Source organism: Canis aureus, chromosome 20, assembly GCF_053574225.1.
Source record: "Canis aureus isolate CA01 chromosome 20, VMU_Caureus_v.1.0, whole genome shotgun sequence".
Classification (NCBI taxonomy): domain Eukaryota; kingdom Metazoa; phylum Chordata; class Mammalia; order Carnivora; family Canidae; genus Canis; species Canis aureus.
Window position 1 is genome coordinate 26,971,799 of NC_135630.1, and position 25,396 is coordinate 26,997,194.

The following is a 25,396-nucleotide window of genomic DNA, read 5'->3' on the forward strand; positions in this document are numbered from 1 at the left end:
TCCGCCAAGTGCCCCCGTCAGGCCAATCACCCAGTCACCCCCACCCCACCCCCCCACCCACCTCCCCTACCACTACCCCTTGTTCATTTCCCAGAGTTAGGAGTCTCTCATGTTTTGTCACCCTCAGTGATATTTTCACTCATTATCTCTCCTTTCCCTTATTTCCCTTTCCCTAATTTTTATATTCCCCAAATGAATGAGACCATATAATGTTTGGCCTTTTCCAATTGACTTATTTCTCTCAGCATAATACCCTCCATTTCCATCCACATCGAAGCAAAAGGTGGGTATTTGTCATTTCTTTTTTTTTTTTTTGTATTTGTCATTTCTAATGGCTGAGTAATATTCCATTGTATACATAGACCACATCTTTAACCATTCATCTTTCTTTCTTTTAGTTTTTAAAATTTTAAAATAAATTTATTTTTTATTGGTGTTCAATTTGCCAACATATAGAATAACACCCAGTACTCATCCCATCAAGTGCCCCCCTCAGTGCCCGTCACCCAGTCACCCACACCCCCTGCCCACATCCCCTTCCACCACCCCTAGTTCGTTTCCCAGAGTTAGGAGTCTCTCATGTTCTGTCTCCCTTTCTGGTATTTCCCACTCATTTTTTCTCCTTTCCCCTTTATTCCCTTTCACTATTTTTTATATCCCCCAAATGAATGAGATCAAATAATGTTTGCCCTTCTCCGATTGACTTATTTCACTCAGCATAATACCCTCCATTTCCATCCACGTTGAAGCAAATGGTGGGTATTTGTCATTTCTAAAGACTGAGTAATATTCCATTGTATACATAAACCACATCTTCTTTATCCATTCATCTTTCGATGGATACCGAGGCTCCTAAAGTTGAGGGTCCACTTCTGGATTCTCTATTCTCTTCCATTTATCTATGTGTCTGTTTTTGTGCCAGTACCACACTGTCTTGATGACCACAGCTTTGTAGTACAACCTGAAATTTGGCACTGTGATGCCCCCAGCTATTGTTTCCTTTTTTAATATTCCCCTGGCTATTCGGCATCTTTTCTGATTCCACAAAAACCTAAAGATTATTTGTTCCAACTCTCTGAAGAAAGTTCATGGTATTTTGATAGGGATTACATTAAATGTGTAAATTGCCCTAGGTAGCATTGACATTTTCACAATATTAATTCTTCCAGTCCATTAGCATGGAATATTTTTCCATCTCTTTGTGTCTTCCTCAATTTCTTTCAGAAGTGTTCTATAGTTTTTAGGGTATAGGTCCTTTACCTCTTTGGTTAGGTTTACTCCTAGGTATCTTATGCTTTTGGGTACAATTGTAAATGGGATTGACTCCTTAATTTCTCTTTCTTCAGTCTCATTGTTAATGTATAGAAATGCCACTGATTTCTGGGCATTGATTTTGTAGCCTGACACACTTCCCAATTGCTTTATGAGTTCTAGCAATCTTGGTGTGGAGGCTTTTGGGTTTTCTATGTACAGTGTCATGTCATCTGCAAACAGGGAGAGATTGACTTCTCCTTTGCCAATTTGAATACCTTTTATTTCTCTTTGTTGCCTGATTGCTGAGGCTCGGACTTCTAGTATTATGTTGAATAGCAGTGGTGAGAGTGGATATCCCTGTCTTGTTCCTGATCTTAGGGGAAAGGCTCCCAGTGTTTCCCCACTGAGAATGATATTTACTGTGGGCTTTTCATAGATGGCTTTTAGATGCTGAAGAATGTTCTCTCTGTCCCTACACTCTGAAGAGTTTTGATCAGGAATGGATGCTGTATTTTGTCAAATGCTTCTCTGCATCTATTGAGAGGATCATATGGTTCTTGTTTTTTCTCTTGCTGATATGATCAGTCACATTGATTGCTTTATGAGTGTTGAACCAGCCTTGCATCTCAGGGATAAATCCCACTTGGTCATGGTGAATAATCTTCTTAATGTATTGTTGGATCCTATTGGCTAGTATCTTGTTGAGAATTTTTGCATCTCTGTTCATCAGGAATATTGGTCTATAATTCTCCTTTTTGGTGGGGTCTTTGTCTGGTTTTGGAATCAAGGTGATGCTGGCCTCATAGAATGAGTTTGGAAGTACTCCATCTGTTTCTACCTTTCCAAACAGCTTTAGTAGAATAGGTATGGTTTCTTCTTTAAACGTTTGATAGAATTCCCCTGGGAAGCCATCTGGCCCTGGACTTTTGTGTCTTGGGAGGTTTTTGATGACTGCTTCAATTTCCTCCCTGGTTTTTGGCCTGTTCAGGTTTTCTATTTCATCCTGTTCCAGTTTTGGTAGTTTGTAGTTTTCCAGAAATGCGTCCATTTCTTCTAGATTGCCTAATTTATTGGTGTAAAGCTGCTCATAAGTTTTTAAGATCGTTTTTATTTCCTTGGCATTGGTGGTGATCTCTCCTTTCTCATTCATGATTTTATTAATTTGAGTCTTCTCTCCTTTTTCATAAGGCTGGCTAATGGTTTATCTATCTTATTAATTCTTTCAAAGAATCAACTCCTGGTTTTGTTGATCTGTTCCACAGTTCTTCTGGTCTCGATTTCGTTGAGTTTTGCTCGAATCTTTTACTTTTCTTCTTATTCTTGGTGTAGGATCTGTTTGCTGGTTTTTCTCCAGCTCCTTTAGGTGCAAGGTTAGCTTTTGTATTTGAGTTCTTTCCAGGTTTTGAATGGATGCTTGCATTGTGAAGTATTTCCCCCTCAGGACTGCTTTTGCTGTATCCCAAAGATTTTGAAGGGTTGTATCTTCATTCTCATTAGTTTCCATGAAACTTTTTAATTCTTCCCTAATTTCCTGGTTGACCCTTTCATCTTTTAGCAGGATGGTCCTTAACCTCCACGTGTTTGAGGTCCTTCCAAACTTCTTCTTGTGATTTACTTCTAGTTTCAAAGCATTATGGTCTGAAAATATGCAGGGGGCGATCCCAATCTTTTAGTATGGGCTAAGACCTGATTTGTGACCCAGTATGTGGTCTATTCTGGAGAAAGTTCCACGTGCACTTGAGAAGAATGTGTATTCAGTTGTGTTTGGATGTAAAGTTCTGTAGATATCTGTGAAATCCATCAGGTCCAGTGTATCATTTAAAGCTCTTGTTTATTTGGAGATATTGTGCTTAGAAAATCTGTCAATTGTAGAAAGTGCTACATTCAAGTATCCAAGTATAAGCGTATTATTATCTAAGTATGTCTTAACTTTGGTTATTAATTGATTGATACACTTGGCAGCTCCCACACTCAGGGCATAAATATTCATGATTGTTAGGTCCTCTTTTTGGATAGATCCTTTAAGTACGATATAGTGTCCCTCTTCATCTCTTACTACAGTCTTTGGGATAAACTTTCTGATATAAGGATGTCTACCCCTGCTTTCTTTTGAGGACCATTTGAATAGTAAATGGTTCTCCAACCTTTTATTTTCAGGCTGTAAGTGTCCTTACGTCTGAAATGAGTCTCTTGTAGACAGTAAATAGATGGGTCTTGATTTTTTATCGGTCATTAAGCCCCTAAAGTTCAGAGTTACTATTGAAAGATATGAATTTAGTGTCATCATACCTATTTAGTCCCTGTTTTTGTAGATTGTTTTCTTGGACTTCCTCTTTCTTTTACAGAGTCTCCCTTAATATTTCTTGCAGAGCTGCCTTGGTGGTCATATATTCTTTCAGTTTCTGCCTATCTTGGAAGCTCTTCCTCTCTCCTTCTATTCTGAATGAGAACTTTGCTGGATATTCTTGGCTGCACGTTCTTCTCATTTAGGACCCTGAAAATATCCTTCCAGCCCTTCGGCCTGCCTGGTCTCATGAGAGGTCTGCTGTTAATTTAATATTTCTCCCCATATAAGTTAGGGATCTCTTGTCTCTTGCTGCTTTAAGGATTTTCTCTTCATCTTTAGAATTTGCAAGTTTCACTATTAAATGTTGAGACGTTGAATGTTTTTTATTGAATTTACGGGGGACTTCTCTGTCTCCTGGATCTGAATGCCTGTTTCCATCTCCAAATTAGGGAAGTTTTCAACTATGATTTCTTCAAATATTCTTTCTGGCCCTCTGTCCATCTTGGCATCCTCTGGAATGCCAATTGTATGTAGATTTTTCCTTCTGAGGCTGTCATTTATTTCCCTTAACCTTTCCTCTTGGTCTTTTCATTGTTTTTCTCTTTTTCCTCAGCTTCCTTCCTTGTCTCCAACTTGTCTTCTATGTCACTCACTCTTTCTTCTACCTCATTAACCCTCGTCGTTAGGACCTCCAGTTGGATTAAATCTCATTTAATTGATTTTTAATTTCAGCCAGAGTAGATCTAAATTCTGCAGTCATGAAGTCTCTTGAATCCTTTATGCTTTTTTTCCAGAGCCACCAGTAGCTTTATAATTGTGCTTCCAAATCTTAGCTTTCTTTTGATGTCCATTAGCATGATACATGGTTCTCCATCCCCACACGTTCAATCTGGAGGTGATTTGGATATAAAATGAGTCTCTTATAGATGAAAAATGGATGGGTCTTGCTTTTTTATCGAATATGATATCCTGTGCATTTTGATTTAGCCCATTTACATTCACAGTAAGTATTGAAATTTATGAATTCAGTGCCATTATATTACCTGTAAAGTAACTGTTTCTGTATATTTTCTTTTCCTTTATGATTTATGTTACTTTTGGGCTCTCTCTTTGCTTAAAGGATCCCTTTAATTTTTCTTGTAGGGCTGGTTGAGTGATCACAAATTCTTTTAGTGTCTGTTTGACCTGGAAGCTTTTTATCTCTTTTAATTTTTACAGTGTTGCTGGATAAAGTATTCTTTGCTGCATAGTTTTCCCTCCTGAGGCATTTGAAATCTTCTTGAACTTTACTCAAAATTTTCTGTTTTGGAATCCCTGTTTTTAATTCTACTAAAATGCATTCCTTTTTAAAAAGATTTATTTATTTAATTTTAAATAGCTAGCACTCATGTGAGAGCAAATGGGAGGCAGATCAGAGTGAGAGAATTCCCAAGTAGATTCCCCACCATGTGAGGAGCATATCTCAGGGCTTCAATCTCACAACACATGAGATCATTACCAGAGCTGAAACAAGTCAGATGTTTAACCAACTGAGTCAGGTGCCTGTAAAATGTATTCTTTTTTAAGATTTTATTTTTATCTAATCTCTACACCCAACATTGGGCTTGAAACAATCAAACCAAGATTAAGAGTTACATGCTTTACCGACTGAGCCAGCCAGACACCCCTAAAATGCATTCTTGGTAGGTCTGGAACCTAGGAAGCCCACTTTCATTAACATCTCATTTGGGGTTACATCTTGGTACCACTTTTAGGGTCTCCAGTCTGGCCTCCAGCAGGTGGAGGTTCCTCCCATGCTTCATTCAAAGCCATACAACATTCTTCTACTGTCAGAAGGACATTTAGTAAGGTTTGGATATCTGCCTGAGTGGGATGGTTAGTAGCAACTATCAAGGAAATAAGCCTTCCATGCTGAGTGGTTCATGAGACTTTTTTCCCATTAAATAGATCTCATGTGGTGAGTCGAGAATGGACTCAAACCATTCCTATAGATTTGCCATTAGCAGTTAATCCTCCAATAACGTATTGGCACAAAGGATATTGCAATATTGGCAAGCAAGGTTGCAAACCCACACCAAAAGGGGGACACTGATGAGTATGCAAAAGGGAGATCATTCCTGAGCTTTCTTCTGAGGGTCCCTGGTTAGAGTCCCTTGTTTCCTATACAGGATGGATTTGTTCCATCTTGGGTGGGGGGAGCAGGTGGAGGAGCTAGCAGTGGAGTATTAGCTTCTGCACTATTTTCTAGTTCCCTGGATGGGGGCGGTTATCATATCAATAATTATTTTTGCATTATCCCCTTTGTCAGAATCAGGGAGGATAGGTCGAATCTTTATGGACTGTTATACTATAAGCTTACATGATTTCTGGGCAGGTTCATTTTACACAAAATCTTGTACATAAAGTATTTCATCTCATTTTCTGTTCTTATAAAACAGGATTATAATTTCATGTTCCATTTGTCAGTCACTTTTCTGTCATTCAATGCATATTGCAGCTGACCCACATTACAAAAATATATCATATTTTTCTTTTTCATAGACTCATAACTAAAAGTAGACCAATTTTGGAGTAAGCAGCCCAACAGGCTACAATCTGGAATCAAATCAGCATTTCTCATGGCACAAACAAGACAAATGCACAGTAACACACAAAGACAATTAGGGCCCTGTGAGAGGAAAGAAATCAAATAAGGATAGTTGTACAACTTTATCCATTTTGTAAAATGTGAGAGTCCCTCTTACAAATAGTCTATCAGGAAAATTCCCTGAAAGGACTAAAAGCAAAATGAGAGGAAAACACAGTTGCTGGTATGCACACTAGAAGCTTACTCTTCAGCTGCAGAATTCCTCGCAGTGGCCAGAGGTTTCTCTGCCTAGTGGTGGCTTGACTTTGAAGGTGGCAAATCCTGGGCAGAGAGACAGCTGAGAGAACTCCCTTGGATTCAATCTGCAGCCCAAACAGCCACAGGGAACCCCCCAAGTCACACCATTGCTCAGGGCCTTTCTGCCATAGAATAAATCTTCCTGGCTGGCTCGCATGATTGCTACCAAACCCTAAAATCAGATTCATGTATGTGCAAGAAGTCAGTCTCTGAATCACTGGGTTTGAAGCAGAGAAAGCTTTATTATCAGAAGGGCAGCCCAATGAGAAGGCAGTGGGTTGGTTCTGAAATCTGCCTTGATTTCATTAGGTCTGACGTTAGGTGAGTTAGCTGTTTTGTTTGGGGGCTTTGATCATAGTAGCTGCCCCCTTGTGTCCTCCACAGGTCTCTGCTTTTGGCCCCAACCATCCCTACATGGTCTAGACTCTACAGTCAGACAGGCTAGCTTTAGTGTACTTTGCTTCCTACCAACCTCCAGCCCTCAGGTTTTCAGAACCTCTAGTCCCTTTGAAATAGGATTTTCCCCAGCTCAGCAGGATGTGTTTCTTTAGCTAGAGGCTACCAGCACTATTCTACTGATGCAGTGATGGGAAGATTATTTCAGTGAGAGCCCTTGCGACCTGGTGCCAGGTAATACTCAAAGCACCTGTAGGAGTGAAGTCCCCTAGGTGTCTCTCATTAGAAATTTCCTGGATGCTTTCAGGTTAGAAAGACTGACAATTTCCTATGAGATCTGGCTTCAGAGGAACAGGCAATTTCCTTTTACAGCGGGTTGCAATTTGGCATCCCTGTGAGATTCATAGAAGTCCTCATTAGAGGCCCTGTCTCCACAAAGCACTGGGAACAGATACTGAGTGATAGCATCTCAAGCATGCTTAGTTGGTTCCTGCCCACTTACCCCCAGGCATCAGGCCTAGTTGGCCTGTTACATAAGACTGGCAATTGCTTGCCACACCACCTTCCTGGGGCAGTGTTTCTCTACATTAATCCAGTGATTAAGAGGTTTGAATGCTATTTACAGTCATACCCTATAGGATGTCTTATCCTTATTGGACTGTTTGTTTAGCAATCAACCCCAAGCTGTCTCCCATCCCAGGAAACATGTTCAGACCCAGAATGGCTATTCAGATCCCATGAGATCTGCACCAGTTATTAACTATACTGTTTTGGGTGTATGGACCTTTGCCCTATGTGTACCCTGCTGGACCCTGTATCTGGCCCAAATTAACATACATGGCATTTACCTGGGGGTTGAGCCTGGAGAGCTTGACATTTCCTTTGGATTAGTCAATGCCTGTGCACTTTGTTACCTAAGTACTTTGGGCCTTTAGATGTTTCAGAATTCTCCATAAAGCAGGTATTCTTCCTGGATCTAGGGGTTCTGTGCACTGTGCTGCAGTGGGAGAATGGAAACTTTTTTTTATTTAGACCACTTGTAGCCTCGTGCCAGTGGGATAATCAGGGATTCTGGGGGAGGTCAGGTCTCACATGTGTCTCTTATGAGTGGTCAATATGGCCATACTTGAGATGGCAAAGCTAAGCAGTTCCATGAGACCTGACTTCAGGGAACAAGGAACTGTGTTTTGGAACAAAGCACACATTGCCACCACTGAGTCCCCCAGAAGTCCCTAATAGGGACTAGTCTCAGACCTGGGGACCCATCCCAGGGTGTCTGAACAAAGAATCAGTAAGGCTTAGGCATTCCCAGTCTGCTCCTGGGAATCTGCCACAAGCATTTTGCACAAATAGCCTATTAGAATAAGCCTGCCCTCATCTACCAGGACATCTTCCTGGTACAGGCTTTCCCTATACTGTGCCATTGATGAAAGAGTTCGAATGATGATTATTCACGTTAAACCCCCAATAGACCTTGCTGTCTTTACCCTGTCTGGGAGCCTATAATCATGATGTCTAGGTGTTTCCAATCCCACTGGGCTCTAGTGACCCTGGAAATTCATCTGAAATCTCAAGAGATCTGGCATCAAGGGAATTAGCTATCCTGTTTTAGAGTAGGATGACCTCTAGCAGCCTCATGTGTCCCCACAAGCTCAGGCTTGTAGGCTGGAATATCCCTACATATTTCTGATGGGGAACTGTATCAGGGAGCCTGGCTGCAGGTGAGAAGGGCCAGTGCATGCTCACTTTGTTCCCTGTGTACTTCCTGTCATCAGATTTCCAGGACCTCTAGTCCCAGAGAAATAGGCTCTATTTCATCTCAACTGGATATCTTCCTGTAGCTGGTGTTACCAGCACTGCACTCCTGATGCAGAAAGTGGAAAGATGTTTGAATGAGATCCCTGGCACTCAAGGGATACTCAAGGTGTCAGAGGATACTTAAGTCACATGAGAGTGAGGTCCCCCAGGTATCTCTCATCAGTGAACTTCCATTTGTCCTGTTAGAAAAGGCCTGGGCTTTCTCACCATGCCATCTTCCCAGGGCAGTGTTTCTCTGCATTGAGGAAGAGACTTGAATGGTGGTTACCCTCATAACCCATAGGGTCCCTTATTGGACTAAGGACTTACTTGTTTGGTTTTCATGATTCCAAGGTGTGTCCATCCCACATAGCCCTGGTCATGCCTGGCTATCAAGATCCCAGAAGATCTGGTTGTGTGATCCCAGGAGACCCTCAGACCTGCTTTGGAGCATGATGGACACTTTGGGCCTTTTTGTATCCCACCAGTCCCCACCCATTGCCCAAATTATGCCTGCATGGCTCTGACCTAGGGGCCAAGACCATGGAGGCTGTCTTCCATTTCTGATGGGCCTATGCATGGGCAAGTCCTGCCCTGTGCAACTTCTGCCCTTAGACTTCCTAGATTCTAGACCTAAGGGCCTTTCTGACAATCATGATTTCAAATTGTCTCCCATCTCTTGTAGCCCTGGTTAGGTGTGGAGTATTAATCAAGATCCCAAGAGATCTGGCATCAGAGGAATTAGCTACTCTGTTTTAGAGCCCTTTTAGATGGGCCCTTTTAGCCCTGTGTGTACCCAGCAGTCCCCACCTGTGGCCCAAATTATGCTTCCATGTCCTGATTCATGGACCAAACCCAGGAGCCTGGCTGCCCCTTCAGATTGCCCAACATATGCACATTGCTATGCATGCACTTCCTACCCTCAGGCACCGTGGACTTCTAAGCTGCTGTTTACAGAGGCTGCCCCAGCTCAGCAGGCATCTTTCTGGAGTGAGGGGTTACTTACTTGCACTGCACTTGTGGTGCAGTGAGGGAAAGTTCATCTACTGCTGTGGAGAGTGGTTTGGCAATTCCTCTAAAAGTTAAAAATAGAATTACCTACCACACATCCCAACAATTTCATTCATAGGTATATTCTTAGAAGAATTAAAAATAAGGACCAAAGTGAGATATTTATATACCAGTGTTCATTACTATAGTATTCACAGTAGCCAAAATCAACCCAAGTGTCCATCAACAGGAGAATGGTTAAGTAAAATGTGGCATATATGCAAACAATGGAATATCACTCAGTTATGAAAAGAAGTGAAGTTCTGATACATGCTACAACATGGATGAACCTGAATATGTTAATTATCCAGAAATAAAGGGTCAAATATTGTGTGATTCTACTCATATGAAATATTTAGAATTTGCAAAATAATAGAGACAAGGTAGATTAGAGGTTATCTGGGGCTAGGTAGGCAATCAGTGGGGAGTTATTGCTTAATGGGTACAGAGTTTCTTCTGGGGTAATGAAAATGCTTTGAAGTAGTAGTGATGCAAAGACAGTATTGTTGCTAAAATTAATACCACTGAATCATACACTTAGGTATGGTAAAATGGCAATTTTTGCTATAGACTGAATTGTGCCCCCTCCATTCATATGTTGGAACTGTAACACCCCATGTGATGGTATTTGGGAGATAGCTTTTGGGAGGTTTAGATCAGAGAATGAGGGCTGGGCCCTCAAGATGGGATTAGTGCCCTAATCAAGGAAGAGACCTTGCTTCCAGACCAAAGAGCTTGCTTCCTGCCCCACTTTTCTGCCATGGGAGGACACGGTGAGATGGCAGCTGCTTGCAAGCCAGGAAGAGAAACATAACCAGGAACCAATTCTGCCAGCACCTTGATATTGGACCTCTCAGCCTCCAGAACTCTGAGAAATAAACGTCTGTTGTTTAAGCCACTCAGTCTGTTGTATTTTGTTATAGCAGCCTGAGCTAAGACATTTCATGTTATACACATTTTACCACAACAAAATCAATTGTATTCCTAAATACAAGCATCAAAGAGAGGAATTAAATAACAAAAAATACCATTTACAATGATATTAAAATATATAAACCACTTAAGATTAATCTTTAAAAATGGCAGTTATCCCATGCTCAGCAATCTTCATATACTGCACATGCACCCTGCAGCCTTCTTCCCATAATACCTGTATATTTTCCAAAGATTGAACTGCCACAAGCTGTAAAGCTCAGTTGCCTCATACATTACATGGGGATAATAAAAGACTTGAATGAAAAAGCTAATAGTCATTATTTCTGAACAATGACAATATGAGTGATTTTAATTTTCTTTCATGTTTTCTTGTAGTTCTTAAATTGACTGACTGAAAGAAATCTATTCGAAGCCACTCCCCCACCCCGACCCCAGCCACACTTAGACAAAACTCACAAGTGTCTGGACTTGGCCCTAACTTTTTTTTCTAGGTCACGGTGCCCTGCATTCTCAGAAAGTAGACCCAAACTACAAAACATATTCTTCTCTAGCCTGACCATAACCCACATCCAGGACAGAGTCCCTTGAAAAACCTGCCACTTCCTGCTCTATCTGGCCAAGAATCAACCCTCTCCCTTCACCCCATGGGTGCAGCTGCAACCCTCTCACATCCTTAAAAATCTCCTAAAAGGCCCAGCCAGACAAAACTCAAGGCTGACATTTCTCCTGATGCCTGGCTCCTCCCCCGCCTTGGAGAGTAAATAAACTCTGTCCTGCTTGTAGCTTTACTCTTTGTGCAATTTTTTTGTGCCCATGTCACCCACTTTAACACTAACATCAGAATAGTTTTTTAGAGAGAAATGATATTGGTTGTTTAATATATTTAGAATTTATTCTTTTCTCTTAATTCCCACTTAATCTGTATTCTAGGTCTTCATACTTCCTGCATGAGCATCCAATAGGTTCCACATTGTCTGGCCTTTCTATGTTGTAGTTCCTCCTGCACCCACAGCTCCTCCTCCTGCCCTTCCACCCCTCCTAAAGACTCTGGTGTTCTCTGTTGTCATTCCCATGAGACCTCCCTCACTCTAGCAGTCTGTGCGCTCAACACTGCCCCCCACAAAGCCCATGTCCTGTAGCTGTCCGGTAACTGTCCTGTGTGGGTACTTTCTGCTTTCTAAACCCCTCTGTTACCTGCACAACTAGGGCAGTGATTCTTCACCTAGTTTTTTCCACTGTGCCCAATCAGAAGGCCTCAGGCCCTGTCTGGGGCAGCAGCATTCTGTCATGGCTGCAAGCAGTAGCTTAGCTTTCACAGCCTGGTACAAGTACTCAACTCTTGAAACCTCACTTTTCTCGCCAATAAAATGGAGAAATTAATGTCTATGTCATAAGAATAGATGACAACAAAATAAAACAATCTGCGTAACTCAGTGGGAATAGTATGCTTGGCCTACATTAAACAATAATTTTAAAGCAACTTGAATCAAACAAGAGTTTAGATCAGATGAGCCTGGGTTCAAGCCTCTCCACACAGCTGTTTGTTAGTCACGTACCCCCAAGCCAGTTTCTTAACTTCATAGATCTCAGTTTCCTCACTGAAAATGGGTGTAAGTATGATAATCCATTTATTCGTTTATTCATATGAACAACACCAGATTGTGTGGTAGCTACATTAGGCACTGTGTTGAAAGGTAGGAATGCAGAGACAAGAAAGGAGCACTTCCATCACCGGGGGCACATAGCCACCTAGAAAACAGACAGCAGAATCATAGTCCTGGCTACATATTGAAGTCCCCTGAGAAGATTAAAAAATCCTGATGCTGGGCTCTGCCCAGGAATTCTGAGAGGAGGTCTTGAGGTCTGGCTTTAGCATAGGTTCAGAGCTTCCCCGTCGACCCCAGTAAGTAGTACACATCTACAACTGCTGCTTTAGTCACTCTCAGAGAATTTCTTCACACCTAATTTGCTGCAGGACATTTCTCTCAGAGATTGTTTGATGTACTGAGGACACAGAGGTGGGGTGGTCTCCAATCCTGGGACAGGGTGTCCCAATTCCCACACACTTTATGTCAGCTCAAAGTGAGTCAGAAGTTCCACTGGAGGTCTGCTGGCTGGGTTGGCTCCAATCTCATCAATTTACAACTGATAACAAGAAGGAGTCTTACCCAGAGCTAATGATGTGCTGCCCCTCACTAGGCTTTCAGCTGTTCCCAGGCAGCCTCTTCCAGCTGGGCCTTATTAATCAAGCATCCCGGGCTCCTCTGCCGTGAAATGCAAAACTCATTTTAATAATACCTGTAAGTAAATAAGAGTAAGTGACAGGAAGCTGAGAAATAGCTATCAGCAGCTTTCTACCGGTAGGCCATCAGCCCTTTCCCCCTGGAGCTGACTTTAGGTCCTAAGCAAATATGGGGCATTTCATTCCTAATATGGGCATTTCATTCTTATTTCTAGACAGTAAGTCCCATCTTGCCGGCAAGACATTTCCTTTCCTTTTCCTACAGTTTCCTTATAAAGTGCTTATTTTCAAAATCTTATTTGACATAGAAAATATGATTTCTGAGAGTTGCTTTCAAAAACTCCAGAAAAAAAAATGGGGGTGGGATACAGAATAAATAAGACTGGCAAAGGTTGATGTTTAATCGATGAACCCCAGTTTACTGAATCATTATCCTGGCTTTGGTGTATGTTCAAAAAATGCCCACAATACAAAATTTAATGAAAGAAGCTATGGGGGAAAATTAGATTTTAGATACTACTCTTATAATTTTAATGTTTCAGAAAGGTTTGGATTTGTTATCATATAAACTCATGTTTTAAATCTTCTTATTCAAATATAATCCCTTAGATTATAGTTTTATTTTAGTGTACAAGCTATTTTGCCCAAAAAGTTTCCATTGATTTAAAGTAATAAATTATTCTTACTTTTACATATAACTCAATTATGTAGTTACTAAGTAATAACAATTAAGTTTAAAAGTATATTTGTCATGACTCCAGTTACACATGTTTCCATGAAGGTGTGAGGTGTCTTCTTCCACATAGTTCCCCCAGCCAGGTCTGCTGGTTCTGACGTGGTCCTGGCAGCTCACACAAATAGTCCTTGGGAAGCTCACTAATTTCCTGTTGCTTTATATAATAGCCTTTTTAATAAACCTCACATTTAAAGGTCTAAAAATTAATCAGTATCAAAGACGATTTCATCCTTGGAGGAAGCATGTTATTTTTAGAAAGCCATTTTTATACTAAAATCACAACGATTTACCCCAGAGCTTATTTTTATTTATTTATTTATTTTGCCCCAGAGTTTAAAGTATCCTCTTCAACGATTATAAAAGGGTCCCAGTCCTTATTTTGGCAATCACTCCCTTCTTGGATTTAGAGCTTAACATCAGACCACCAATGGGGCAGTCACCTCTGCATTCAGTGGTCTTCACAAACTAAGCACATTGTAGACTTCTCATAAAATCTGTTCATTACATATTGAAGATGTAACTGCCCCAAGAGACTTAGACTAAGCCTCTGTTGCCTCTCCTTTTACATAGGGGATAATAAAACACTTTCCCAGAGGCATGCTGTAGTAAATGGGTAATGTAGATGGTATATTCACCACCGTGCTGGACACAGAGAAAAGGCTTAGTCTGTGGAGGTATCAATACATCCTCAGAAAGCAGGTGTTGAAATGTCTCCCTTTATATTCATGATTCCCAGTCAAGACTTTTGGGACCCATGCCTGCTGGTTATGTTCCACACGATGGCTCCCTCCCTTCTCTATCTGGGCCCTTACCATCAAGCACAAAGGTATGAAATATAAAATTTCCATTTTCCTGTGAACATTTTTTCATGCTGGGATTTTAATTTTGGGTTTTTTTTTTTTTTTCCAGTGAGGAAAAGACTTGTCGCCTTAGCCACCAATGTTTGACATCAGGGTTGACCACTCCTGCTGCTTTCAGCACGGTTAACACTACTGAGAGAATCAGGCCTAGTCTCCAGCCCCTCCCCCCCCAGGTCTCATTGAGAGGACAGCCTGGAGGCTCAGCATGGGCCTGCCTGTCACAGCAGGTCACTGCCTAATGGGCTTCCACAGCAGAACCCAGAGATCTCACTGCTATTTCTCACAGCCTAGGGAACAGGTAGGAAATATCTGTATCTTCTTTCCTTATCCATCTTATGTCTTAATACAGTTATTCCAGGACCTGGAGTAAAGATACTTTTAAACACAAAACCCAGTAAGACTGGACTTCCTTGGAAACTGGTCTCAGCTAATGTATTGATTAGAGAAGGAGCTTCTCACACCAGACTTGCCAGTGTGAAAATGACCTGGAGCTACCCTGTCAGGTAAGAACACAGATCATCCAGATCTGAGAGTCAAGAGGGGGCATTTAAAAGCTTCTAGAATAAGCTGCAATGCATGCACAATTGTTCCATCCCATTAAGGGACACAAAGACTTCGTTGGTCTCAAAATCTTTCTAAGTCATGACAACATTGACATGTTAACATTAACATATCTACAAGTTGCAAAATGATGACATAATATTATACATTAAATACTGCATATACTTACATTTATATGATTATATGATTGCTTTACATTTTAAACACGTAATTTTCTACCTATGCTTTTAATATTTTAAACTTCAATAATTTTCTTTAAATATTCTAGGCTTCTGTTTTTTGTCAGTTTGGCATTATGGAACATACACTTGGGAAACAACAGTAAGAAGCATTTTATTTATACTGTCTTTTTATCACATATTTATTTCTTAATCATTAAGTCTCATATTTTCAATGTTTTTAAAAGGTCACAGAGAAGAAATCAACAATGCTACAACCCAGAAGCTCCAGCAGAAAACACTCAACTGGACCCTGAATAATTTGGGGGAGGTGAATGGGAACGGAGATGGCTGGAGGCCCCAGGATACACGTCCCTACTTCCATGCTTTCCAAGATCGTAAGCCGTGATATCGCCCAGAATACCTTTGTGGTCATCTCCATCAGTGGCTTCTCAGTCTAGATCTGAGAAAAACCTGGAGTAAACTAAGGATAAAATGAGAAATCCAACACAGCACATTTTATCATATTCAGATGATGCACTATAAAGTGGAAAATATTTCCTAGTGAGGTGTTCTTTTGCTCTGAAACAGGTTTTACTATTTCATTGGTAAAATGTTGCATTTGCTCATGTCTAGCGAACTGTGATTAGATATATTCAAAACAACTACTCCATCTCAAGATAATAGCAGACTTTTGCTTGGCTTATTGCAGACTCTCAGGCTCCAGACCCCAGTCCCTGGCGCGGGGAGGAGTCCCTCTGGCGGGAAGGAGGGGTTGGGGGTTTTCTATAGCCATCGAACCCGTGGGTGGTCCCCGCCCTGGAGGCCTGTTTTTAATCATTGTCAGGGCAACTCGCAGCTTGACTTTAACATGTGAAGGGAAGGGAAAGAGAAAATCATACTTACAGTCGGGGCAGGGTTTCTCGCCGGGGACCTCGAACTGGTTCCTGACCCTCTGGTACCCCTGGCAGTTTGTTTTTAATCCTTAAATTAAGAAGTAGGGTTTACCTGAGCAAACATACTTGGCAGGGGGTTAAATTTTATTGCCTCTCCGAGGCAATCTCGTGAGGCCCTCCCGGGGATACACTAACGCTGAGGGCCAGACGGTCGGCGGACACTGATGCCCAGGTGTCCCCCCGCAGTAGGTGCCTCCTCGCCGCCGCGCTGCTGCAGGAACGGCGGCACCTGCGTGCTGGGCAGCTTCTGCGTATGCCCCGACCCCTTCACCGGCCGCTACTGCGAGCACGACCAGAGGCACAGGTGGGCGCTTGCACCAGCTGACTGCATGGCCCGGGGTGGGGAGCGCACGGAGCGGAGCGCACGGGGGACAGGAGGGACAGGAGGCGCACGGGCGGGGGAGGGACGGAGCGCACGGGGGACAGGAGGCGCGGGGCGTGGAGCTGAATGGGCGTGGGGAGCGCACGCGCGAGGGCAGCGCTGACGACGCGTCTGTCTCATCAGCGAATGCGGCGCACTAATGCACGGAGCCTGGACGTTCCGCGGCTGCCGCCTCTGCAGGTGTGTCTTCGCAGCCCTGCACTGCCTCCCTCGCCAGACACCTGGCAGCTGCGGTAAGGAGACCCACGTCCTGTGCACACAGTCCACGCACGCGGGCTATTGCTCCTTTGTATCTACCAATTTGTAGAGATCTAGCTGTGCCAGGCGACACAGAAATGAGCAAACTTAGAAAAGTCACATTCGTTGTGAATCACATGGCATATTGTCATTATTATTTAAAAATATTCCTAAGTTTACTCTGCCCTAATTGCTTGGTTTAAATCTGATTTCCGAACACTGCCCTTTCAGTAAGCAGAATTTGGGGGAGCACACAAGCTGGTAAGCAGAGCCAAGCCTGCCAGACAGTTTACCCGATGAAATCTCCAGTTGATGTCCCTACACCACACCAACACCATCTCCTTAACTGTGAAATAAGGAGGACACTGGAGCAGGACAGGAACAGGCATGGATGGCCAGGCGCCATTAGAGCCAAACAGACATTGCTCCAGAGAAGGAAGATACCTTGTAACCACAGCCCAGGTCTGCCACGCATATTAAAAGCCAGGAGGGTGTGAGGAATCTACCAGGTAAAACACTCCTTTGTAAGAATTCTGAGCAGTGAGCAAACTCAGTGCAAATGTTTCACTTGTAAAACTCAGTAAGGAATTGCCTGGGTCAGAAAACAGATAAAACACTCTGCTGTTGACCTTGGACAGGCCTAGGGGCACAGGGAAACAAGGCACAGCATTTCAATCCCACTTCCTGCCTCCTCTCACCTCTTCAGCATGCTCCAACCAGACTCCAGTGAGGAGCACACTTAATGAATGCTAAGCTTCCAATCCTCCTCCTGCTCCCTCTTCTGCAGCCTTGGGTAAGATTAGCTATCAAAGGATCCTTAATGAAGGTAAAGCCCATTAACCTCGCTTCCAGCCCCTCCCTCTCATCTAGCTGGGCGTGGTGTGGGCAATGCCAGTAGGGAGAGTGTGATTATAGTACAGTATTGCAAAATGTTGCATCTTTTTGTCTTTCTGCCTACCACATTTCCCAAATCTTTCCCTCTCCTTCCATTTGCTGGGCTTATGCCCCTGATTCACTAGCTGCTCCTTTTGTGCCCCAGAGAAAGGAGGATGCAAATTAGGGAACAGGTATTGGGATTTCAAGTGGGACTTGTGTGGTCCTACAGGTGAAGTCATTTCCTCATGCCATTGGTGCTCCCAGCTGTAATGTGGGGAAAGGGCCATCTGTGATCATGTCCAGTCTCCTATGCAAGTCCAGCTTGGGTTCAGAAGCAGCAGGGCAGAGACTAGATTCCAGACTACCGGCTTATTATTTTTATATCCTTGGAAACATTCAAGTCTGGGAATGCTATCTTCCAAGGACAGTGACAATGGCTCCTAAATGTAGCTTCTGCTCATCACAGTTGAACAAAATAGTCATTTCAGAGTAATTTTTCAGGTGCCAAAAGGACAGTAACACTTTTGTACTGTTTGATCCATTGATCCTTCCTCAGGGCATGACTGCAGTGGCCGTGCTGACAGTGGTTATGATGACATGAGAGATGATGAAGATAATGATGATGGCTCTCAGTATATTTCAGGCACTTTATACACTTTATTCCATTTAATTCTCTTAAGCCCATAAAATAGGTATTATTATACTTTTTATATTTGAGGAAACTGAGGCTTACAGGAGTTAATTCCTAATAGCTAATAAACAGGGTCTGATATTTTTTCTTTTTTTTTTTAAGATTTTATTTATTTATTCAAGAGAGACACAGAGAGAGGCAGAAACATAGGCAGAAGGAGAAGCAGGCTCCCCATGGGGAACGCAATGTAGGACTCGATCCCAGGACTGTGGGATCATGACCCGAGCCAAAGGCAGATGCTCAACCGCTGAGCCACCCAGGTGTCCCTGATATTTTTTTCTTAAGAGATAATCACAAAAGGCTAATTGTTAATTTAGAAATAATATATTTTGTAACATTAATTATTTAGAAATACTGTAAATAAACATACCATAGCATATTTATATAATTAATATTATTCTATGAATATTAACAATATTAATCTATGAATAAAACTGCTACCGTATTGAGATATAATCTGCAGATAACATTATATTAGTTTCAGGTGTATAACATAGTGATTTGTTACTTGTGTATATTGTGAAATGATCACCACACTAAGTCTAGTTAACATCCATCACCTCACATAGTTGTTATTTTCTTGTGATGAGAACTTTAAGATCTACTCTCTTAACAACTTTCAAATATAATTTTATTAACTATAGTGACTACTATACATTACATCCCCATAAGTAATTTTACAACTGGAAATCTGTACCTTTTGATCTTTGATCCTCACCCACTTTGCCCACCTACCAGCCTAGATTGGCAATCACCAAATTTCTTGTATCTATGAGTTGTTTTTTTTTTAAGATTCCACATAGAAGTAAGAGCATATGGTATTTGTCTTTCTCTGTTTGATTTATTTAACATAACACCCTCAAGGTCCATCCATGTTGTCACAAATAGCAAGATTTCCTTCTTTTATATGGCTGAAAAATATTCCATTGTGTGTGTTTGTGTTATCTACATGTCATATATTTTCTTTTATCTACATTTATATCATATTTATATCATCATATTTATACATATTTACATCATATTTTCTCTGTCCATCCATCAGCATACACTTAGATTGCTTCCATATTTTGGCTATTGTAAATATGCAATGAAAACAAAAGTACCTATATATTTTTGAGTTAATATGGTTGTTTCCTTTTGAAAAACCCCCAGAGGTGGAATTGCTGGATCATATGGAGCTCTATTTTTAATTTTTTAAAGAACCTCCATACCGGTTTCCATAATGGCTGTACCAATTTACATTCCCACCCAGCAGTGCAGAGGGTTCATGATGTGAATCTTAACTACTGTGCCATTTCTCTACTCTTCCTATAAGAATAATTATCAATATAAACTAAAGAAGATAATTTTGACAGTGTTATTTAGAATATTGAAAATATAGCCATATTATTTTTTATTAAGATTTTACTTATTTATTCATGAGAGACACAGAGACAGAGAGAGACACAGGCAGAGGGAGAAGCAGGCTCCATGCAGGGAACCCGATGCAGGACTTGATCTCGGGACTCCAGGAATCTGCCCTGAGCATGAAGGCAGACGCTCAACTGCTGAGCCACCCAGGTGTCCTAAATATGGCCATATTCTAAATCTAACAGCAAAGTAATAGGTAATTGAATGTTTTAAATCCTTTAATAGGATGTTATGAGGATTTTGAAGAACATATGGAAAATTATGTTTATAATATAATTATAATGATGTAAAACGATACATCTGGATGGAAGAATCACAAATAGATAACAACACATTACAAAATCATGACCCTCTTGGCACCTCCAGGGACCTGAGGGCCAAAAGATCTCCAAGGGCTCTTCTTGCTCTGATGTTCTTTGGGTCCAAGAATGACAGGTTTTCATAATCCCAAATATAATGTCTTTTCAAGGGCCTGTTTTTCCATTCTTACTCAGAAGAACACTGCAAGTTTCCCAGTTTTCTTTTGTAAAATGAGGATAACCTATGCTCTATCCTCACATAGATGTTGAAGGATAAAATAATCTTGTTAGTGTGAGCTATTTTGCCATTTTTCTGCTCCATGACCTAAAATAATGTTTTGTGAATAATAATTCTGAATATTGAATGGATGATTTTTGACCAATTATTTTATTTTATTTTATTTTATTTTATTTTTATTTTATTTTTTGTTATTTTTTTTCTTTGACCAATTAATTCCAAATACAGCTCCAAAGAAGAAATTGCTCCATATAAGCAATTATCTGTTATTATATTGCAATTAAAAGAAACCATTTTTAGTATTCTAAAACCAATTTGCTTGAGGCAGGCAACTGTCATTATCTCTACCATTTTCTTCATTTACATTTGTTAATTTTGCATTTAAAGAGACAGTGTAGCATAATGGAAAAATCATGAAGATCCCTCCAAAATATGTGTTCAAATCCCAAAATATACTTTTTATAATATTTATGATCTTTATGAAATGTTGAATAATTTGTGTTTCAGTCTCTGCAACTGCAAAATTAGAGCTGAATATTTACCCCATTGATTTAAGATGAAAAGGCACTGTACCTGTTACATATTATGCACATAATAAATTCTTACTTTATTATTATCACCATCAACAGTATTCAAGTCAATATAATGAGATTTTAAAAATTGTTTTTTGATCTATCATTTATATACTGATGTGTGTTTTTCAGGTTGTGAACAACATTCACTAATTTAGGGGCATTAAGTAAATAAGGGTTTAAAAAAAAAAAAAAAACAAGCTTCCATCTAGCAGGGTCTTTGCTTAGTGTTGAGCTGGGCCAAAAACTCATTATATTAAGAGGGTAATTCTTCCCACACATAGCCCCAACGAATTACTTCATTAGCCTCAAGAACCAGTTTGGTGCTCTAAAATTTTAGGTTTAAGTTCTGACACAGTGAAGTAGCAAACTCAAGTACCTTCAGGGGTAAACAGATAATGTGAATGTCAGGTTGGGGTCAGATCAAGCCTCTTCTCATGCTTTGAACTCAGTTTTTAAAAAGTACATTTCTGGCACCAACCAACCCAAACAAGCAAACAAACATTTTAGGGCCAGAACCATCCTGAAGGCCAATGGGAGAGATGGCCCTCCAGGGTCCTGGCCCCGGGTCAGCTCCAAGTGTGCAGTGTTGGAAAGAGAGACCCTTTGTTCTGCCTTCTGGGGACATTCTCCCATTGCCATTTCAATGGGTAAGATTCTCTGGGTGTCATGGCAGGAGAGGAAGCCATCTGGCTCCCAGAGGTATCTGCAAATTGCAAATTTTAGGAGTGCTGGATCTGGACCTCAATTCAAATATGACATTAGCCTCATTCAGGGTGGTCTCCAGACTTTTTTTTTTAATTTCCCACTCCACTCCAGTAAAAATACTTGAGTATATTCCCCATTCAGTGGTAGTGAGACAGTTGCCATGCTGAGCATGTACAAACTTGAATTTACTTATATCTTCTTTTTCACATATGCACAGGATTAATACACATGATAGAAATCTTTGCTATGTCTAACCAAGTCTAAAAAAGGCCTTTTGATAAGTATATAATAAAAATCCTAGATTATAGTCAGTCATCCACAGATAGCAGAGTTTCCCTCTTGGTATGATGTGAAATAATGGCTATAGAACAGTTGATTCAGTAGATTCTAATAAGTACAGTAAATATTAGTAAAGCTTAGTTTTAAATTTTCCTATAAATATATAGTTCTAGTATTTTCTCTCTAAGCTCAGTGGATGACCTGGGGCCTCGTGAGAGGGACATCACATGGTGCTCACAGCCCCAATTTGGTGAACCCTGCTTGCAGGACTGACTTGGTCTAGCCAAATTCACAAAGCTGACTAAAACAAAGGCCTTTGAATTTCTATACAAGAAATAACTGCCAACAGGGTCTTAATCCTTTCCTGTAGGCAGCCTATTTCCTTCCACTAGGGGAGAGTCAACACAGAAGCTCAGTATGGGCTGATGCCTTTCTCACTTGAATAGCTTCTTATGCTGTGAGCACCTGTTTTATTTAGCATCAGCTTTTCTGGAACATTCTCTGAGCCCAGAAGTTAAGTTTCCTGTTTTCTGAGGTTTTGGCACTCTGGAACAACCCTTTCCCAAGGTAAGGTGGTATGTAAAAGTGGTACCCAGGCCTAGAGTAGGCCAGACCTCAGTCTTATCCTGAATCTAGTCTCTTGGATGGTCCCACCATAGCCCACCTGTGAACAGGTATAGAATGGGTACCTGTTGCAGTTGCTTGTCATCATTACTTGTTAACTTCCACTGTTTCATGCTCACCATAGGTTCTCACATTCAGAGGACATCTCCTGAAGGTATTGTAGAGGGCAGGACCAGGCAGTCCAGTCTGGGGTGGGGTCAGGGGGAAGAAGGTGGGAAGTACACCAGGTTGGCCTCTGCCAGGCAGTCCTAGAGAGAAGTTCTCCGTAGTGCCTTTTCTCATCTGCATGCTTACCTGCCAAGCCAACCCCACACATAGGCCCAGATTTGCTTGTGAGAATGCTTTAGTGGAGTTGGCACCCTTGCCCGTGGGGCTTGGCAGCTTCACATAGTCATTATTCAGGAGGGACTTTAGCTGAGAGCCTGGGTTCTGCTACCCCAGGGACTCCCAGCCAACACCTTTGGGGTGGAGTCCCAACCATACAGAAAGCTGGACTCACAGACCCTTAGGACTAGAGTGAGACCCTACTGTTGAGGAACCACACTGTGGCAGCAAAGAAAGTGAGCACCTTGGGGTGCTGCACCAACCCCCAGAATGCTATGAAGCTGTTCATTTTTGTAACTTCCTCTGTAGAAGTAGTAGCCATTGCTTTAGGGATGGGTGCTTTCCTCCTGTTTAATAGGTAGTCCCTAATCAAGGAAATGGTATAAGGACTAATTTGGGGAAAAGTTGGACCTTCTTTGCAACACATAGATGCAAGTTGTTTTATTTTATTGTATTTCAAATCAGATCTATTTGCCCCTGATTGCTAAATGACTTGGTGTGGAATTCTCTGAAAAATCACCTTTGGTCAGCTCACAAGTAAATGAGAGAGCTGAAGGGCTGTTTCTTTCTTAAGCCCTAAAAACAATAAATTCTCTTTCAGTTCTCTAAGTTCCACAAAAATCCCATATAAAAGCTAAAGGAAGGCACAGCTTCCTTGAACAGCCACTCCCACAGTGGAGCTTCCTTCTGCTGCCAGGTGAGCCCACTGTTGGCATGGTGGGGCTGTGCTTTGGAAGGGCTCTGCAGCAGAGCCCCAGCAGCAAAGTCTAATGAGGAGGTTCCAGCAGAATAGGGCCTTTATCAGAGCAGGTGCAGACATCTCTATTTCAGTTTCTTAAAGACAGTCTGTAACAATGTGTCTTACACACTTGGGATTTTTTTTCAGACCTGGAAGATCTTCTTGCTGCACGCTCTGATGGACTAAGCGCACAACTAAGCTCACAACGCATGCTGAGTGTTCTCTTCCTCCTTCCCTGCTTGCTCTTACAAACTATCCTGAGTGAAGGGGGAGACTGCTAACTAAACCGTAGAGGACTTAATCTGCAGTTCCACACTGGCAGAACCTTGGCGTCACCAGCACAGCTTGAGTAAGCATGGTCCTCTATGGGAAAACCAGGACTTGTGCATCATCTCATTTTCTGTTGTAGGTAATAGATTTCCTACATTTCCTATAAACTGAAGCATGAGATGAATATTTTTATTGTTCAATAAATATCCTCATGAAAGAGATTTTCTTGATTCTCTAAGTCTTATTTCAAGGGTCTGCCACTTAGACGCCTTGTGAGTAAACACTTGTGCTGGGGCCTATTCAACTCTAAATTATCTCTGATTTTGGAGTAAACTGAGCATGTGGCCCCTCCCAAATGACAACTATTCCTTGAGCACCCCTTCATCCTCCACACACATGGATAAACCATGGATAGGGCAATGCTTCACTGTTCGACTCCCCCACTACTCTCTAAGTCCTTGGGAGGCAGACATAGCACCACATGTGGTGTACTCTGGGTCTGGCAAAGAGCTGCAGCCTAAAAAATGCTTCATTGATAAGGAAGACAAGAAAGGGGAGGGAGGGTGAGAAGGTGGGAGCCAAGACTTGAGTCTGACAGCCTGTCAACCCACCTCCTTTTCTGTAGCTTCCTCTACTAACCAGCTCCTTTGTGACATGCTTTCCAGGGCAATTAGCACTTACTGGGATTATTACCAATCTACTTAAAAGGGGAAGATTTTACAGAGCAGAACCCATTCTAAAGGCAAGGCAGAGAGAGAATTTAGCAAAAAGGGTTACATTTGCTCAGGTTCTAGGCTAGCCCTCCTCTCTTGGAGTCCAGTCATCTGACAGCCAGCCAGGCAAGCACAGCTTACCTGCAATAGTCCAGCCACCAAATCTTGTTACTTACTCAAACTTGCACATGCTGTGCCTTTCTTTTTGTCCCCAAATCTGCCTTGCTCTGTTGAGCCTGGGAACAGTTTACATATAGTGATTGCGTAGGGAGATGAACACATGAGAGGAGGGTGATAGGTTTCTTGAAGCCTTGGCTGGGGGAGCTTTGAAACAACCCCAAGGGATGTATTCTTCTGAACAATGAGATGCCATCCAGAATCTGGTATGATGGGATATATCAGTTTAGATCAAGACAGACGTTACCATCTAGTCTCCATTAAGTTTCTATAATCAATGTGTAAACAAGGAATAGAGGGTGGAAAAGGTAGTTAATGATTAATCATACATGGGGCTGAGAGGAGATTAAAACATAAGTAAGGAACATAACAGAAAACGACATAAAGCTAAGTTAATAAGGTAATTCATACAATTATGGTACTGCTTATGCTTTCAAAACAGGTCCAGCAAGCATCCAGCCTCAATCTGAACCCCAATCTGAAATTTGTGAAAAAATAAAGGGACTGAAGGGCCCATCTTGAATCAGTTGCATAGCACTTGGGAGTCAGGCATTACTAAGCTGGATCTGTCCACTACATTAGCTATCTAATAATCACAGCCCTGTTTGAGCAGTTACTTCAACTAGAACTCAGATGAGTGAAAACAAGAATATTACATTATTCAGGTAAATAAACAAGAATAAAATTGAAGCAAGAAAAGGACTCTGGAATAGATAAAACAGTCTGTATTAAAATATTAA

General features: G+C 41.5%; 1 protein-coding gene across 8 annotated transcripts in view; it reads left to right on the top strand.

The window, feature by feature from the left end:
* Positions 1–23,985, top strand: part of LOC144291601 (cryptic protein-like) — an 81,683-nt gene extending 57,698 nt beyond the window's left edge. For 6 of the 8 annotated variants that reach the window (XM_077861202.1, XM_077861203.1, XM_077861204.1 and 3 more), the window contains 7 exons: positions 14,319–14,408; positions 14,792–14,945; positions 15,272–15,324; positions 15,410–15,559; positions 16,304–16,421; positions 16,623–16,732; positions 23,644–23,985. In XM_077861202.1, the coding sequence (XP_077717328.1) occupies positions 14,319–14,408; positions 14,792–14,945; positions 15,272–15,324; positions 15,410–15,559; positions 16,304–16,421; positions 16,623–16,732; positions 23,644–23,777 (809 nt within the window). In that variant the 3' untranslated portion in view covers positions 23,778–23,985. The remainder of the gene's footprint in view (positions 1–14,318; positions 14,409–14,791; positions 14,946–15,271; positions 15,325–15,409; positions 15,560–16,303; positions 16,422–16,622; positions 16,733–23,643) is intronic. The other 2 variants (XM_077861208.1, XM_077861209.1) reach the window with 1 other exon arrangement.
* The last annotated feature ends 1,411 nt before the right edge of the window (positions 23,986–25,396 follow it).